We start from the raw sequence: 16,948 nt of genomic DNA on the forward strand, positions 1-16,948 counted from the left end.
TATTCTTTTAAAGGTGATGATCGTCAACACCGAGTACATAGGAGTCGTCCTGGGGATGAAAACAGCAAGGTGCTGGGTTGGCAGCCGGTCAACTCAGTTTCAGAAGAAAGCTGCACTATTTCCTGAGATCAGACGTTTAAACGGGAAACAAAAGACAACCATGTCTTAGCCCCAAAGCTGCCAGTTTGATGTAATTAACTTCCTTCGCAGCAACTCTTTTTGTTTCAAAATGCAATTCTAAGTCCCTGTGAGTTCTGCCTTGCTGCTTAAAAATCTCACCCAAACTGCCACCTTTTAAGGACGGGGAATCCATAAATAAGCTCATTATGATGACAACAGTCTGCCTTCACTCATAATCCGGGTTGTAATCCTTCCGCCTTCTCTGCTGTGACTCAGGAGAGGATAAGGCGCTTGCTTCCTTCCTCCTGCGAGTCTTGGGCAGTCTTCCCTTGGTAACCGTGGTCCCTGCGGAGTTTGCTGGCAGTGGGACCGGAGGAGGCAGCTTCCATCCACAACCGGACACCCACCCTGCGCCTCCCTCTGGTAAACAGCCCGCGGGGCAGGGAGCACACACACTGCCCCCCGCTGAGCCTGTGCACCAAGCGGCACCTGAAGCCCCAAACCTCAGAACTGACATGTTCGTGAACCCTTTCTCCCACAGTCTGGCAAACTCGGGCCCGACACCTGTTCCATCCAGCCCGCCAGTACCACTGCTCATTTGTTTACACAGGCTGCACCTGGCTACATATGGCCTCTTGGTCCGGGAAGCCTAAAATACTGACTACATGGCCTTTTACAGAGTAAGTTTGCCAACCCCCTACTTTCCCCCACTCCAGTGATTTTCTTATTCTAAATCTGTTTCTTTCTAACAACTGGACATCTGTACAATTCAGGACATAGACATGAAAAATGCCAACGGTGACCACTGGAACTGTTCATCTCTAGCCTGGCGGCGCAGAAACGGGAGGCAGATGATTTGGGTCATTTCCTTCAGAATCCTACACCTCACCAATGACCTGCCAAGAAGCCTCAGCAAGCTCCCAGACCTCTCCAAGAAGAAACTGCAATAGGTAACACAACTGGTAATGATGGAAAAAACAAACCAACCAACCTGAAATTATATCCCTCCCCCTCTCCAAACCACCTACTCCTATCAGAAAACACCGACATGGAAAAACCCCCCAGTACTCCTCTGTATGTCATATTTAGTCATGTTTTTCTTTCACACTCATATGCTTTTTTGTTATTTTTAATGAAACGGCACCAACAGCTACAGTGGCTCTTTGAAATTTTTAGGAATATCACGAAGGTTTTCAATAAGGCTGAGTGATCTAATTAGGAAGTCCAATAAATCTTTGTATTAAGTGCTCTGATTTTAACATCACTAGGATGTTCCATTTGGGAATGCTTTGTTCACATCGTAAAAGAAAAAAAGGGTTCAGTTAAAGCAGCAGTAAGCCACAATCCCCCTTCCCCCACCCCCTCACCTTGAAAAATAAGGTAAGGAAGGAGATTAGAAACCCTAGACTTCCTTTATGCTGTGTTCCTACCCATGCATCTTAGACAGGGAGGCCAGGAAAAGACACGGTAAAACAAAAGCATGGCCGTCGACCATGGATGGTGGTTGATCATTTATAACACTGCGTGCTGTACAAGCTTTACACATAACAGTGAGCTGTACTGCCTGAATTATGCCCAGTGCCCAGTGCACTAACCCATAGTTTTTCTCTCTCAAAAAGCATTTTCCAGTACAACCACGTGAGATTTCTAATTGTACCAACTGCAGCCATCAGAACTGTTTTACTGAAAAATGAATCATTCATGAACATCTCTACTTTTGCTAGTATCAGCCACGATGTGATTGAGAAGTACCTCGTAACTGATCAAGGCACCCAGTGTTGCCACAACAGGTGAGCTGAGAACCATGTCCTGAATCCTGGCATCACAACATACAACAATGCAGAGTCGGGGAGAGAATAAAAAACACTAGATTGTGGGTCTCAGAAACCGCTTTGTCTTGATTTTTCACTTGATTTTTCCTTGGCTTTTTATTAACTCATTGCTTTGAAAAGATATTCAGAGCAGCAGCAGCAGCAACAGCAACGTAAAAAAAAAAAAAAATCTTTTCCTGCCTGTATGTCTATACCTGGGGTTGACTTGAGCACCCAATCTCTCCCTGCAATGTAGCTGGGTGGCCACACAGGTCACACTTAGCCGGAAGGTTTAATTTAGTACCTGTGACATGTTGGTGGCTACAGCAGGAAGACAATGCAGATAAGTGTGATTAACTCTACTTTAATAAATTGTGTCTTGGAAAATAAATGTTAACTTATTTTGAAAAATAAGCCAGCCTCCTTCTTCCCCTCTAAACCCTGATACATACCAAAAGCTGCCAATTCTGGTTCCTTTTTCCACTTTCCCAGCGAGGCTGGTGGGTTTGGCCAGATCACGGTGGTGTGCAAAAGTAGGTCCCCCATGCTCAGATCTGCAACCTGAAAACCAGGGACAGGGTAATTAAAGCTTACTGGGTGGTTGTTAGAAGCACTCAGATTTTCGTGACATTTGAAAATTCGACAGGCTGATGTCAATCCTACTTCATGAAAATATTGTCTCTAAACACACCTGGTCATCTTTTCTTCCTTTATCTTGTGTTCTTCTACCAGAATTTCAAGAATAAGCTGGCAAAAAGGTAACAATCAGGGTTCCGAAATTTGCACGCAGTAAATCTGTGAAAACTGATCTACCCAATTGGAGTTTTGTGTTCAAATAGAGACAGTTTCTCAGGGGAGACAAACGGCCATCAACAGCAGAGATCTACCCCAGGGAACTGTAGCCATTTCCACCTGTGAGTTTAAATCCCTTTGGAGCCAGAGTCTTCTGGGAAGCAGTGGAATCAGTTATTTCTTATTCTTCCAACTCATTTTAAAGAAGATTTCATCTCACTTTAGAGGAGGAAAAAGAAGCCGACAGAGGAGTTTGAAGACTGCCCTCCAAGCATGCGCAGGGTGAGCTCTGGGATCCTTAGAAACCCTGAGGTCCAGTCCTGCCCCCTCAAGTCAAATGCTAGAACCCATCTTAGACGGACAAGTTCCTTTGATCCCTGTGGAGCCGTCGTGATGCGATGATTCTGAGATTCTGCCGGTTCCCGCCTCACAATAGCCATGTTTGCCTTTCTCACTGGAGTCCTTGATCCACTTTCAAGGCTACCAAAATGCCACCCTCCCACCTGCTCAGCAGCATAATCAAGCTGGGAAGATCCTCTGGTCCCTCAATGTGCTCCTTGTGCAAACAAGTCAGAGCACAAGGCTCCACAGCAATCAGGGCCCATGGTCCTTCCTATTGGTAAACCACCGAATGGCAGGAGGGTCTTCCCTGAATACGCTTCCCTGAAGCCCTTGCCCATCAGCCTCTTGCTTCTACTCTGCGGCCACAGAAACCAAGCCTGATTCCCTCTCCCTTAAGGCATCATTTTGGGATGTTTGTTGGCCTTTATAAAACATTTATTATTTATTTATTTGTTTGTTTGTTTATTTATATTGCAGTTTTTGATTTATAATGTTGTGTTAGTTTCTGGTGTACAGCACAGAGATTCCATCACCCATATACACATACTCTTTCATTATAGGTCACTACAAGATATTGAATATAGTTCCCTGTGCTATACTGTAGGACCTTGTTATTTATCTATTTTATATGCAGTAGTTTGTATCTGCTAATCCCAAACAATTAATTTATCACTCCTCAACCTTTTACCCCTTTGGTAACCTTAAGTTTACTTTCTATGTCTGTGAGTCTGTTTCTGCTTTCGTAAATAAGTTAATTTGTCTCATTTTTTTCAATTCCACATATAAGCGATATGTGATATTTGTCTTTCTCTGTCTGACTTACTTCACTTAGTATGACAATCTCTAGGTCCCTCCGTGTTGCTGCAAATGGCATTATTTCACTCTTTTTTATGGCTGAGTAGTATTTCATTGTATACATATACCACAACTTCTGTATCCAATCATCTGTCGATGGACATTTAGATTGCTTCCAGTCTTGGCTGTTGTAAATAGGAAGGCAGCATTTTGAATAGTTGAAAACTTGACGTTGGGCTTCACAAGAACAAATGGCTCCATTTTATTTTGCTGCTTTTGATCTGGCTGGGTATCTAGATACAGCAGCAACTGAGCAGCCCTCCCCGGAACACAGTGTGGTTTGGCATTGCCCTTTTCTCAAGCCACCAAGCCAGGTTACAGTGTGGAGCCAGGGCTCCAGCAGTACAGAACACAGCGGTATTATTGCCACTATAATAACTGGGATCATGATACTAATAGTAATTACTCTAATTATTATTGAGCCATATTATTAGTGGCACAGTCAGTGGTTAAAAACATCAAGCAACTATATTACTTTGTACACATTAGGTAACTAGTCAACCAAACCCCCAGGACAGTCTCCACTACTCATGCTCCAAACACCCACAGAAGGGACTGCTTATACACATAAGTCAAATTCCTGGGCATCATTCCGGGCCACAGCCTTAGGGGGAATGTCTTTAAAAGTGATTAAAGGTCACTGGGGTAGATCACTGGCCAAATTCGACTCCTTCCCTCTAATGAATTATATATCTGCACCTTCTGCCATGTAATTTTCTAGTGCCTTCCACTAGACTACGCCAAGCTCTGAAGACTCTGGGCTTGGCTATACAGGTTGGGCCTTGAACTTGGCATGGTAAGTCTCCACCAGCCCTCCTGAGCGTCTGCCTTCCAACCATGGGAAGGACATGCCCACGACAGCCACTGCTGCTTCAGCCTGGATCCTAGAAGGAAGAGACATATAACCCTCTGGGCCCTAAGCTCTGAAGCTCACCAAGACAAGCCAAAGCTCAGCTGGCCCACACACTGGGAGGGAAATAAATATTTGTTGTCACGAACACTAAGATTCTGAGTTCTTTGTTACCTGGTCAAAATGGGCTGATACAGTCCCAATGCACATGGTTCTCTCTCGACAAGTTTCCACTTGTAAATGTAATAACGGGGTCAGGGCTGCTCCCTCCAGCCAGCAGCCTCTACCCTGGCCTTCCATTGGTCCCCTTCCATCAGAACCCTAAGACTAAGTTCCACTAAGGAGCCTCTGCTCCAGCAAGGACTGGGATGCCCTGCTGAGCCAGGTTTTCTGACCACTGCTTCTAAGGGGAAATGCCCTATTCGGCTTTTCCTTCCTCCAACCTGAGAAAAAGGGATGCTCTATGTGGGTCACTCACCAGAGTTTAATAGGGGGTAGGGGATGAAGCCCCACCTTCATCATAAAACTATTTCTTTGTCTGTTTCGTTCTCTGTGAACACATCTGCCTCCAGGGACCTCCTGAGGAAAGCTGGCTGGTGACAACATCAGGTACCCTGTGTCCCGGGATGTCACCATTTCAGTCTAGGCCAACCATTCCCAGCAGATACTGACAAGTGTCCCATTCCTAGCTGTTTACAAACTGCTCACAGAGCCAGACTAGGATTTTTCTGGATATTACCATTAAAAGGTTACTTAATGATCAGGAATCACCTTTGTGAAAATCAGGAAGTAACTCGTGTATGTCCGAATGTCTGCCTCCCTAAGTTTCCACGGCTGTTCCAACACTCTGCTGTGAGTAGCACTGCAGAATTACAACTGATCATGGCACAGAGCACACTATTTCCCCAGGACCCATTCTCCCTACAGTTTTATTTTTGTGGAATCAAGACCACTCTATCCTTTCCAGTTTGAAGACTATTCTCCGCAAAGGAGAGAAAAAGAGATCAAGTAGAACCTGAGTCCTTGTCCTCGAGTAAGCACTTGTCTTTGGCTATGACACCTCAGGTCCCTTTTTTAGGGGGTGCCATCTCTTTCTTATCCTTCCTAGAGTGCTGAAACATGATCTTTCATCGGTCCCTTTGGCATCTTCTCCAAGCCTACATTTTTGTGGTCTTTGGATGTCCTAACACTGATATGGCCTATTCTGTAATACCGCTATGTAGTCAAATGTCCCTCCTTCCATCTTTCGTACTTTTTTTTTTAACCCTAACAAGATCCCTGCTCAGAAGAGACTGCTTTGTATAGAACTGTATCTCTTTGTTCCTCGCTGGAAAGATTTCTCACTTGGTTGTCAGAATTTTACTTTAGAGGACAGGCAGTTTCACCAAAGCCATATCCCCTTTTATAGTCTCTGACTTTTGAATCACATTCAAATTTTTTTCTAAGTTATTTGCAATCTGCGATCCATATCACCTTCTAGTCCTTAGCATAATGGTCCTTTGCCCTCAAGATGATTAAAATTCCGAAATCAGTTTGGAATATAATGAAAAGTGTAATGAAATACAATGAAAATGTTCATTTCCATGACCCCAAAAAATTCACCCTTTGTCAAAATGAAATAAATTAAAATACAGCAAGCACAGAGGAAGCCTTATGATCAAAAACGTTTGCAGTGTTATTCACTGTAGTCAATAAATGAAAAGAATTGCCTGATAATAGGAATTAAGAAAATCATTGTTCAGCCACACAATAAAATATTATACAATGATACTTTTGAATAATTTAAAATTACATGAAAATTAAATAATTCTTTGTTCAATATAAAAGAAATCAAAGTACAAAATAACTTCCAAAATATTCAAGAATATAGAAAAAAACTATACTCAATATTCAATTCAAGCGTAGGAAAAATATAATAAAAAAAAAATTAAACACCCAACCATCAAAACATAAGTTTTGCGTTTTGAGATTGTAGATAATTTTCTTCTTGCCTTCTTCTGTACGGTGCCCTTTTCTTTAATAAACATGGTATGTTTTTCTTACTACAAAAGTTCTACAAGAAAATGAGACTAAATTCAAAGTAGCAGTGCCCATCTTTTCTACTCAAATAGATTAAATTATCTACCTGGTAGACTGAGAACATTCTCATGACCTGAAAAAATATGTAGAAAAAATAAATTGTGTTTCAGTGGAAAACTATGCACCCTCTACAGCACACCCTGGACTATCAGAGTCCAACCCTGTAATGTCCAATTTATCTCCATTCACAAATCATCTCAACATTTCTTCACTACATACACAGACCTGTGCTATTTCGACAGTTTCCAATGAACTGTTACACCACCCGCCAGGTTTCCCCACAACAGATGAGTAAAATAAATTCCTTATATATGTTCACTTTTATATCTTTAGGAAATGTCATGATTCTCTTTCTTTTTCTCTCTTAACAGTCCAAAAATGCGTTTTGTTTCACTGAGGACATAAGCGTGAACCTGGATAATAACACCTTACATCTCTGAACATAAGGCTGTTTTCTCTTGTCTAAACAGCCAAGCCCTGCTCCCTGCCCCATCCCCACCCACTGCCTTTCCCCCTCCTTCTAATCACAGCGAGGAAGACTTTCTTCCTAGATCCCTCCCAGCTTGTCTTCTTCTTTGAGGCAGAAAGCAAAACGAGAACAATATTCCAATCGAACCAGGAGGTGCAGAGGCATTTGATGAACATCATTACGTATCATCTCCATCTGATTCATCTCAGTATTCGCAGCATTTTCATTCACACAAGCTCTTCTCAATGATTCAGGCACAACTCATAGTTCACGCTACGTTTTTCTCAAGTATATCTGTTCCTGTGACTATTCCTCCTAAGTAGATTTGCAGGCAGCAACTTAAAAAAAGGAAAGATTCAGATTCATTTGAAACTTTCATTCAATCAGTGAATATTTATTGAGCACCTGCTACATGCCAGTTATCCTAATCTCTGGGGATACAGCCTCGGCCTTTAATGGGTGTTTAAAGAAACAGCCCAAGTTACGGTCGTGGAAATTCACTCTCTTATTTAACACAAAACAAAACCGGAGGTCTCCAGGGTGAAGGGCTGCAGTCAGGACACATTTCCCATATTAAGAAATAGTTCAGCTGAGGGAGAAAGCTCACATCATAGCCTTGGGTAAAGATAAAAGTGCCACCAACAAAAACACTATCGTCCTAACTACTTAACTTACAAATAACCGTCAACACACACACACACACACACACACACACACACACACAGAAATCCAGCTCTACTGACAGATATGCTGGGAAGAACGGGGAGAGGGTGGGGGGTCCTTACCTCTTTTTTCTCACCCGTCTGTTCAGCAATCAGCTGGTCAAACACAGCCCCGAACTCCTCATGGATCTTCTGCATTTCATTGATGTGACTTGCAACCTTATTCATTGTCTTGATGGCCACTAGAGGGAAACAGGTCACGGAACAGGGGAAAAGGTGACGCGGAGACTAGGGGGGCCAGGAGCGCGAGGGGCAGGCGCGGCCGGCGGCTCACCGTCCAGGTGGTAGTGCTCCTCGCTCTCCGCGTCCGTCAGGGCGAAGAGCTCCTTCAGCAGCAGCGGGTACTTGAGGATCCTCTGGATGGGCTTGATGAGGTAAGACTCCAGAGTGGACGAGTGCTGCTGCTTCGGGTTCTGGGCATCTAAGAATGCCTTGAAAGCTGTGTCCGTCTTGGCTGGAAGAGTTTGAAGACGGGGTGTCGGGGCAGAACGGCCCAGGGACTCCCTTCTTAGCACCTCACTCACTCATTCCAAGGTGCCTTTTCACAGGGCTGAGGGTACAGTGAGCGGTCAGAGGAGGGAAGGAGGGCTCAGAGGGACACCTGGAAGGGCCTGTCGGTTACATTTACTTATTTCTTTATTTGGGGGGGGTTCCCAATGAGGTAAGGGGTAACAGGATCTGTAAATCCTACACACAGAGATTTTCAGGGGCTTCTGTTTATTGTCCTTGTGTTAAGAGCGTCTTCTTGTTCTGGTATGTTGACATTTGGGGCTTTCCCGATCCTGGAGATTTAACTGTGCAGGACCCTATGGGGCAGATTCACCCCTCAACCACCCCACCCCATGTCCTCCGCCTGCCTCTTCACTGTGGAGGAACTTTAGTCTCCTAGGCTTTCCCAAGTTCCAAAGAGTATCTTTAATCAGAGAAGTGAAAAAATGCAGAAAGAAAGGAAAACAGTCAAGCAAGACAAAATAATAGTTGATCCATTAAACAAAGTCAGGGACATTTTATTCTTCCTGAATATTCTGAGCTGGACCCTTTGAGCTATTCTGCAGTTACTGCAACCCCCGCCAGGTGGGAGGAGTTAACTGTATGCTGCCCACAAGCACGCAGACCCCAGATAGGTTGGAACCAGAAGGCTGATGATATTGACTGCAGATTACCTCCCACCAGCCAATCAGAAGAATGTCTGCGGGCAGACTGCACACTCCTCAACCCGCCTCCCTCACCCTGTCCTTGAAAGCCTTTCCCAGAAAGCCCTTTGAGCACCAACTGCCCTGACTCCTTGCTCGGTGTCCTGCATTAAACACTGCACTTTCCTTCACCACAATCTGGTGTTAGCAGACAGGCTTCACTGCACACGGGCAAGTGGACCCAAGTTTGGTTCGGTAACAGGGAGACTGCCCATCCCAGAGCTGGCCAATTCCTAGAGACGGTACAGGACTCACCTAGGAACACGCCTTTCACATGCAAACCAACCAATCCAGAGCCACCTGCCCCCATCTCTCTTCCATTAGACACTTATACTCTGGTCCAATATTCCCCCTGCCCTAATCACCCCAGGGCCAGGTACCAGACGACTCAGGACAGCCCCTTTACTCCAGAGCCTGCTGAGATTCTTCAGACGGGCCAATTCTAGGCCTGTTCACCCTGCCTCACCTCTTCCTTCCCGCAGAAACCACAGAAAAGGCTCTTGCCCACCTATTCTGCTCATGCCCTCTGCCCTCTGGTCGACCCTGGTGCTTCCCCACGTGGCCCTGAGGGCATGGCATGCCCCCTCCTCTTGAATCGTGAGTAACTATCTTTTCGATGGCAATCATCTCCCAATCTGTTGGCCTCACCATATCCGAATAACAAGAAAGCCTACGTTTTAGAACACTCCTCACACTGGTTTCTCTAAACCTTCAAGCTTGTCCTTGCTGGGAGAGCCTCTTTGGAGAGAAGGCAGGGAAGCAGATGCAGCAGCACCCTGCAGCTCTGGGAAGTGGGGCAAGGCCACCTCTCCCGCAGGGAGCGCCTTCTAGGTTCTGCTCCGTGTCAGTTCAGTGCTGCAGTGAGTATGACTCATCTCAGAAGGAAACATATATTGGGCCTAAGTTAACTCAGGGGGCACTTCCCTCACCAGCCGGGCTGTTACCTGCGTCCCAGCTGGGCTGAGGCGCCGCCCTGGGAAGCTGTGCGTCTCCAGACAAGCAGAAAGGCACCTGCCAGCGGAAAATTCGGAAGACACGGCTTATGCCTTTTAGGTGCAAAGAAATGGCGAAGAGAGAGACTGGAGTGAGGGCAAAAAAAACGGGAAGTGGAAAGGACAGTGTATCAAAGAGACTTAACGGTAGGCAAACTTCTTTTAAAGCTTCTGACAAAAATGTATTTCCATCTCCAGTGATTAGGAACGTGAGCTAAGAGGAGACGGTGTTGTAAAAGGGTGTCATGAAATTGTAAAATCATTCCTCCATCTTTGTTGGGTTAGGGAAACCAGCAACCATGGGGGGAAGGCCTCGTCAAGACCACAGTCTTTTCATCCCTTTTAAGCTCCACTGAGAGGACTCACACTCCACAGGTCTGGCCACCACATCCATAAAGAGAAAGAGGACCGGGGATGAGGTCGCTGAGGAGGGGCCCACGTGCCTGGGCGGTGCGTCCAGGCCCAAAGCTGATGCGTGAGGAAGCTATGGCTTCCGTGGACATCCCAAGTCTTGGTCCACGTCCACAGGCGGTCTAGGGATTCCCCCTAAAATCCTCAAGTCCAAAAACATGGCTATGAGCGTACCACCGATCATCTACATTTCACATCGGGGCAGAAGAGGGCTTGGGTCTCAGCTCTCTGCGAGCTGAAGTGTCACCCCCAGGCCACCTCGCTGTGGTCTGTTAGGAATCACAGACGTGCTTTTTGTTCTCAGAGAGTTCTCTTCATCCGCTTGGCACGTTTGTCCATTAGAAAAATGTGGGTCATACCTAATGTTTTAAAGGATGGTTTTGATGATATGATAATATTTTTCAGGTGCAAAAAAGAATGTTTTTGAAATTAAGAAAAATCTACAGGGGCAGAGTTTAATCTAATCGAGTGATTAAAAATAACACAAATTGCTCTAAGGACTGTGATGAGTACATAATTTTACCATAGAGCAAAATGCTCTAAAACTGTTATGTTAACACTCTCATAATGTGAGAAGATGCACAGAGAGCCGAGACCCATATGACCAACACAACGTGTGTAAAACCACAGACGGGGCCATGCAGCAGGGCAAGGAAATTCCCAGGTTCCCTTTACATGTCTGTGCTAAACTAGGACTCTTTTGCATAGACTATCATTATTAAGTGTGGCATTATCTGGGGCAGGATCTTCTATAATCCAGAGACCTGCGTTCTACTAATACTTCTCATAACAGGTTTTGAACCAAGGCAGCAGACATAAATATAAGTAAATGACTTATATATCCAGCGGCTATTTACATGGCAGCCACAGTAAAGTGTCAAGGAAGAGCAGGCTGATTTCCAGAGATTCACTGAAATGGAACTTCCTATTGGTCCTACTGTTTACCAAGTAAATGTCTTTCTAATCCTTTAGCTTGTCCTCAACAGCCACATGCAGAACCATGGAAGCAAGACGACTTTCTGGAGACTCAGAACACTCCGTCATCCCCTCCAGAACACTTGGGAAAAGGAGCTGGTCAGTAAAAAAATTCTACTCTGTTCGGCACAAGATATAATTGCAACTTGAGTGATTTTTGTGAATAATTGAAACAGTTTTAGCAGTGATGGTGGTGACTATGATCACACACCTGGGAACAAAAATGGGTGAGGGAAAGATGAAAGTCCACAAAAAGGTGTGTGAAGTGTGGTAGGTTATGATGAAATTAATAAAAAATAGAAATAAAGCAGGGAATTGCTAAACCCCCTATGTTTTTGTATAATTGCAAAATGACTCATCAATTCTGGCCCCAAGGATTGGAGTGGAAACTTTCATTATAAGAAAATTGACAAAACTGGTAATTCAAGATGTTAATGCACTTCATTTCTCAGTACAGTTGGCCCTCCGTATCCACAGGTTCCATATCCACAGGTTCTGTACTGTGGATTCAACCAACCATGGATAGAAAATATCTAGGGAAAAAATTCCAGAAAATTCCAAAAAGCAAAACTTGAATCTTCTGCACACTAACAAAGCATTTACATGGCACTTATATTGTATTAGGTATTATAAGTAATCTAGAGTTGATTTAGAGTGTACAGGAGGATGTATGTAGGTTATATGCAAACACTATGCATTTTATATAAGGGACTTGAGGAGCATCTTCGAATTTTGGTACCCATGGAAGGTCCTGGAACCAATCTCCCGCGGATACCAAAGGACAACTGTACCCTTATTTGTTGCTTGCTGGAACGTCTATCTGGCACAACAATGACTCAGATTTCTGACCAAAAGCCCCCCAAAACAGTCCACCACACAAAGGTAAACTGACAATTCACATGCCCACTACTGCGCAGTCCTTCCAGGCCTTACCTTTCACCAGGACCTTGGGGACCTTCGTGTGGCTGGCGCAGAAGGCACTGTAGAGCTTGAAGCGGTCAGCATAATACAGAAAGGATCCCCCCAGAGAGAACAGCACTTTCTGGATTTAATGAAAAACAGTACAGTTAGCTCGTGCTCCTTTCCATCCAAAAATACAAGCAGGATGTAGCCGGGAGCTCCCGTCTGCCTGACCCTCCCCACAAATCAGCATCATTCACACCTGCCACAGCCTGTCTTTGCCACTGATGGCCTCACATGTTTGTGCAATAGATGCTGGATTTGGCTTTCTCAGTAATTACAGTCAAGGTGTCACTGGTTTTCCAGGCTTGTGTCTTTCAATGCCCTATCTGGGATGTGTGAATGCTAATGAGAAAGCAGACACGGCATTTTGGAAAAGACAGAAATCTCCTGAATTCTCTCATTAGTTCCTGCTGGGAGATGGAAATGACAAGCCAAATAAAGGCTGGAAATGCATATGACCCCCAAAATAGAAAACACATTTCCCACATCACTGCCTGCATCCTCTCCAACGCCACGCCCTCTTCTGGCAGGAGCAGGTCAGAACAGGAACGGGAATCAGGTGTCACCTCCCACCCCACACCCTCTGCCCCCAAAGGCTCAAGCCGAGGAGGAAGCCTTCCCTACTAGGGATTTAACATGTCTGAGGTAGGAAAGCTTTTATCCTACACAACTTCTACACACGTATGAAACAGGCCTCAGAAAAACACCTTCTATGAGTTTCCCATTGATCTAGTCTAGTTCAAAAAGAGGTATTGTGTATTTAGGTTTAGAATTTAAAAGTTAGGTTCCAAGCCAAAAAAAAAAAAAAAGATTTTGGTTGAGTGATCAGTTGGGTTCCACAAAGTATAATTTATAAAATGAACAATTTATTAAATGAACAAATGCTAGGAGATTATAAATAAAAACAAACACAAAAAAGGTTTATATGAACCACACATACCTGGTAATTAGAGGCCTAGATTCATTTCCTACATGTTTTTTCCTTTACTTTTCAAGCCTCATCCCTCCCTAAGCCTCACCCCCTGGATGGAAAGGGCACCGGGAGGGGCAGTCTGACTCTGCAGGGACAGTGATCCTCTGAGCCACACGCAAGAATCAAGTAAGAAAAGTTGTAGAAGAAAAAGCTCCAAATGCAACCCTTCACTTTAGCCCTATCAAGTCACTTATTAGCTTAACTTAGTGTTTACTAAGCACTTCCTATACAGCAAACATAGAACACTGAAGTATTCATTTGTACTTCCCGCCTTAAAAAATGATCTCAGAGCACAAAGTGTGCACCACACGAGGAGTTTATACACAGACTGCATTTCCCCTGTGTTTCTCTGCTGTAGGACCTCATGGAGCCTCTTACTGGCTGATGGACATTGCAGATTTCCAAGGGGGAAATTTTATCAAAACTTACTTGACCTCAGAACCAATTTTTTTCCTAATACTGTCTGAGAATTAGTGCTGTCTATGACACAATTTGAACATTTTAACAAGGTTTTATATTTTTGGCAAATATACAATCAGGATTTAAAGGAAGCAACAATGGCAGAAACCAGAAGTTACAGGTTTGGGAGTGAACACTGACTGTCCGAGGCCAACTCAGAGATGCTGGAGAGCAGCCCCAGGGCCGTGAGTATTCCAGGTGCACAGCTGTCATGCCTTACAGGTGGCACAGAGATTGTCAGGTTATGCAATAAACCAGTGATGTGAAGGTCGGGGAAGAGGCTTAAAATGTGGCTGCTCAGAGTGAACGTGCTAAAAGGATCATATACCAATCCCTCCCTAGGAAAACTCGGCTTATAATACAGTCATGCTCACACCACAGTTCTGATAATGCAATTCTCCTAAAGTGATCATCCGATTCTAAACTCCAAGAACTGGCCCCATAGCGAAAGCCTACTCAATGAATAAAATGAATGTTTTTAGACATTTTAGATTAGACATTTTAGATTAAAACCAAGTATTCTAGACTTATGGTTACCAAAGGGGAAAGGCAAGGAGGGATAAATTAGGAGTTTGGGACTAACAGACACACACTACTATATATAAAACAGGTATAACTAAGTCACTTTCTTGTATACCTGAAACTAACACAACATTGTAAATCAACTATACTTCAGTTAAAAAAAAAAAGAACTGTCGCCAAAAAACAAAAACAAAAACAAAACAACAAAAAACCCCCCAAACCCAAGTGTTTTAAGGTCTGAATGCATTTTCATTGTGTCAACTTTTTTGATTAACTGACAAACTACTGGCCCTTATCACAGTGTTCTACTGACCTATTAATTCATTTGCCAATGAACCAAACTGTATTTCCAATGGAGAGTATGGCCAACCACCCTGAAGAGGGTACAAACGAACTAACCCAAGCAATTTCTAAACACACAAAAAATGAGCTGTATGCAGTAGTTAGGGCCAAAGGGGTATCATGCCTGCAACTTACTCTTAAATCGTTCAGGGGAAAAATATATTCTATACACACAAATACACATAGGAAATAGGGAGGGAGAGACAGGATGAAACAACCGCGATCAAATGTTAATGTTTGGAAAATCTGGGTAAAGGATGTCTGGGACTCTTTGTACTATTGCAACCTTCCTGTAAGTTTGGAATTATATTCAAATAAAAATAGGGAACTACATATGAAATATATGTTCATATGCTTATATGTATGAATGTGTGTGTGCATTCTAAATAGCTCCTGTTGCAGAGAGGGACTGTACAGAGATCACACACACACACACACAAAACCGGATTGAAGGGGTAGTCTTCACCTCGGCTCCTACAAACCTGTATACGTACTAACATCACAGCCAGATTTCTGCAAGTGTTAGACAGAACTAGTGTCAAAGTGCAAGGGGGCGGGGAGCCCACAGCTATACGGACAACTGAACCCAAGTTCAACACAAGTGCAAAAGGAATCTAGTAGAAAAGAACCGAAGGATAGTCACTTCAAAAATAGCGCTAGAGAGGGGAAGGGTATAGCTCAAGTGGTAGAGAGCATGCTTAGCACACACAAGATCCTGGGTTCAATCCCCAGTAGTTCCTCTAAAAATAAATAAATAAATAAATATGTAAATACATAAATAAATAAACCTAATTACCTCCTCCGAAAAACTCCCCAAAAAAATAGTGCTAGAAAAATTAAATATTCATATGCAAAAAGATAGACTTGGATTCATACATCACACCAGATCAGAGACCTAAATATAAATCCCCAAATTACAGAACATCTAGGGGAAAACACAGTAGAAAATCTTCATGACCTTGGTTAAGGCAAAGATTTCATAGGTATGACCCCCAAAAATTTCCAAAGTATGACCCAAAAAAGAAAAAGTCTGAGAAAATTGGATTTCATAACACTAAAAATTTCTGCCTTTTGAGAGACCCTATATGATAAGAGGGAAACATTTACAATGACATATCTGGTAAAGGACTTACATACAAAATTTCCGAAGCAGTCTCAATACTCAATAATAAGAAAGCAAATAACCTAATATAATAAATGGGCAAATGCTTTGAACGGACACTTCACCAAAGAGGATATATTGAAAGCAAATTACCACATACAAGATATTCATCATCATGTCAGTAGAGAAATTCAAATTCAAGACACAATGAGGTACCACCACACACCCGTCAGAGTGGCTACAACTAAAGAGTGAACTGACCTCATTGTAAGAGCGAGGAGGAGCAGCTGGTGGGACTGTACACAGTACAACCACTTTGCAAAATAGTTCAGCAGCTTCTTCAAAAGTTAAACACACACTTATCATATGATCCAACCATTCCATTCCTAAGTACTTCCCCAAGAGAAATGAAAGCATATATTTACACTAAAACTTGTACACAAATATTCACAGCAGGTTTATTTGCAATTACCAAAAGCTGGCAGCAACCCAAATGACCAAGCAAAGGGAAAGGATCACAAAGTGTAGTACATTCACACAAAAGAATACTACTCAGTGATTTAAAAAGTATGAATTATGGATACATGCAACAACATGGGTGGAACTCAGGATACTTTTGCAGTAAAAGATGCCACATAAAAAAGAGTAAATGTTGTATGATTCCATTTATGTGAAATTCCAGACTGCAAACTAATCTATGGTTAACAGAAAGCAGACATGGTTGCCTGTGGCTAAGAGGACATAACAGGAAGGAAACAAAAATCACAAAAGAACAGGAAAAACGTTTGGAGGGGGTAATTATGTTCATTATCTTGATTGTGGTGATGGTTTCACAGGTGTACACATATGTCAAAATTCATCAAGCTGTACACTTTAAAATAAATGCAGTGTATTATATGTCAATTATACCTCAGTTAATCTGTTTTTTAAAAGTGCATGAGGATGACAGGTAAGCCAACACCATTGTGCATGAATC

General features: G+C 43.3%; 1 protein-coding gene across 16 annotated transcripts in view; it reads right to left on the reverse strand.

Moving 5' to 3' along the window:
- The window catches only part of TIAM1 (TIAM Rac1 associated GEF 1), a 354,254-nt gene that overhangs the window by 13,691 nt on the left and 323,615 nt on the right, over nucleotides 1-16,948 (reverse strand). For all 16 annotated transcript variants that reach the window (XM_072968300.1, XM_072968313.1, XM_072968310.1 and 13 more), the window contains 4 exons: nucleotides 12,545-12,653; nucleotides 8,315-8,494; nucleotides 8,104-8,222; nucleotides 2,384-2,492 (listed from right to left, as the gene is read on the reverse strand). In XM_072968300.1, the coding sequence (XP_072824401.1) occupies nucleotides 2,384-2,492; nucleotides 8,104-8,222; nucleotides 8,315-8,494; nucleotides 12,545-12,653 (517 nt within the window). The remainder of the gene's footprint in view (nucleotides 1-2,383; nucleotides 2,493-8,103; nucleotides 8,223-8,314; nucleotides 8,495-12,544; nucleotides 12,654-16,948) is intronic.

Source organism: Vicugna pacos, chromosome 1, assembly GCF_048564905.1.
Source record: "Vicugna pacos chromosome 1, VicPac4, whole genome shotgun sequence".
In the NCBI taxonomy this organism is placed as follows: Eukaryota; Metazoa; Chordata; class Mammalia; order Artiodactyla; family Camelidae; genus Vicugna; species Vicugna pacos.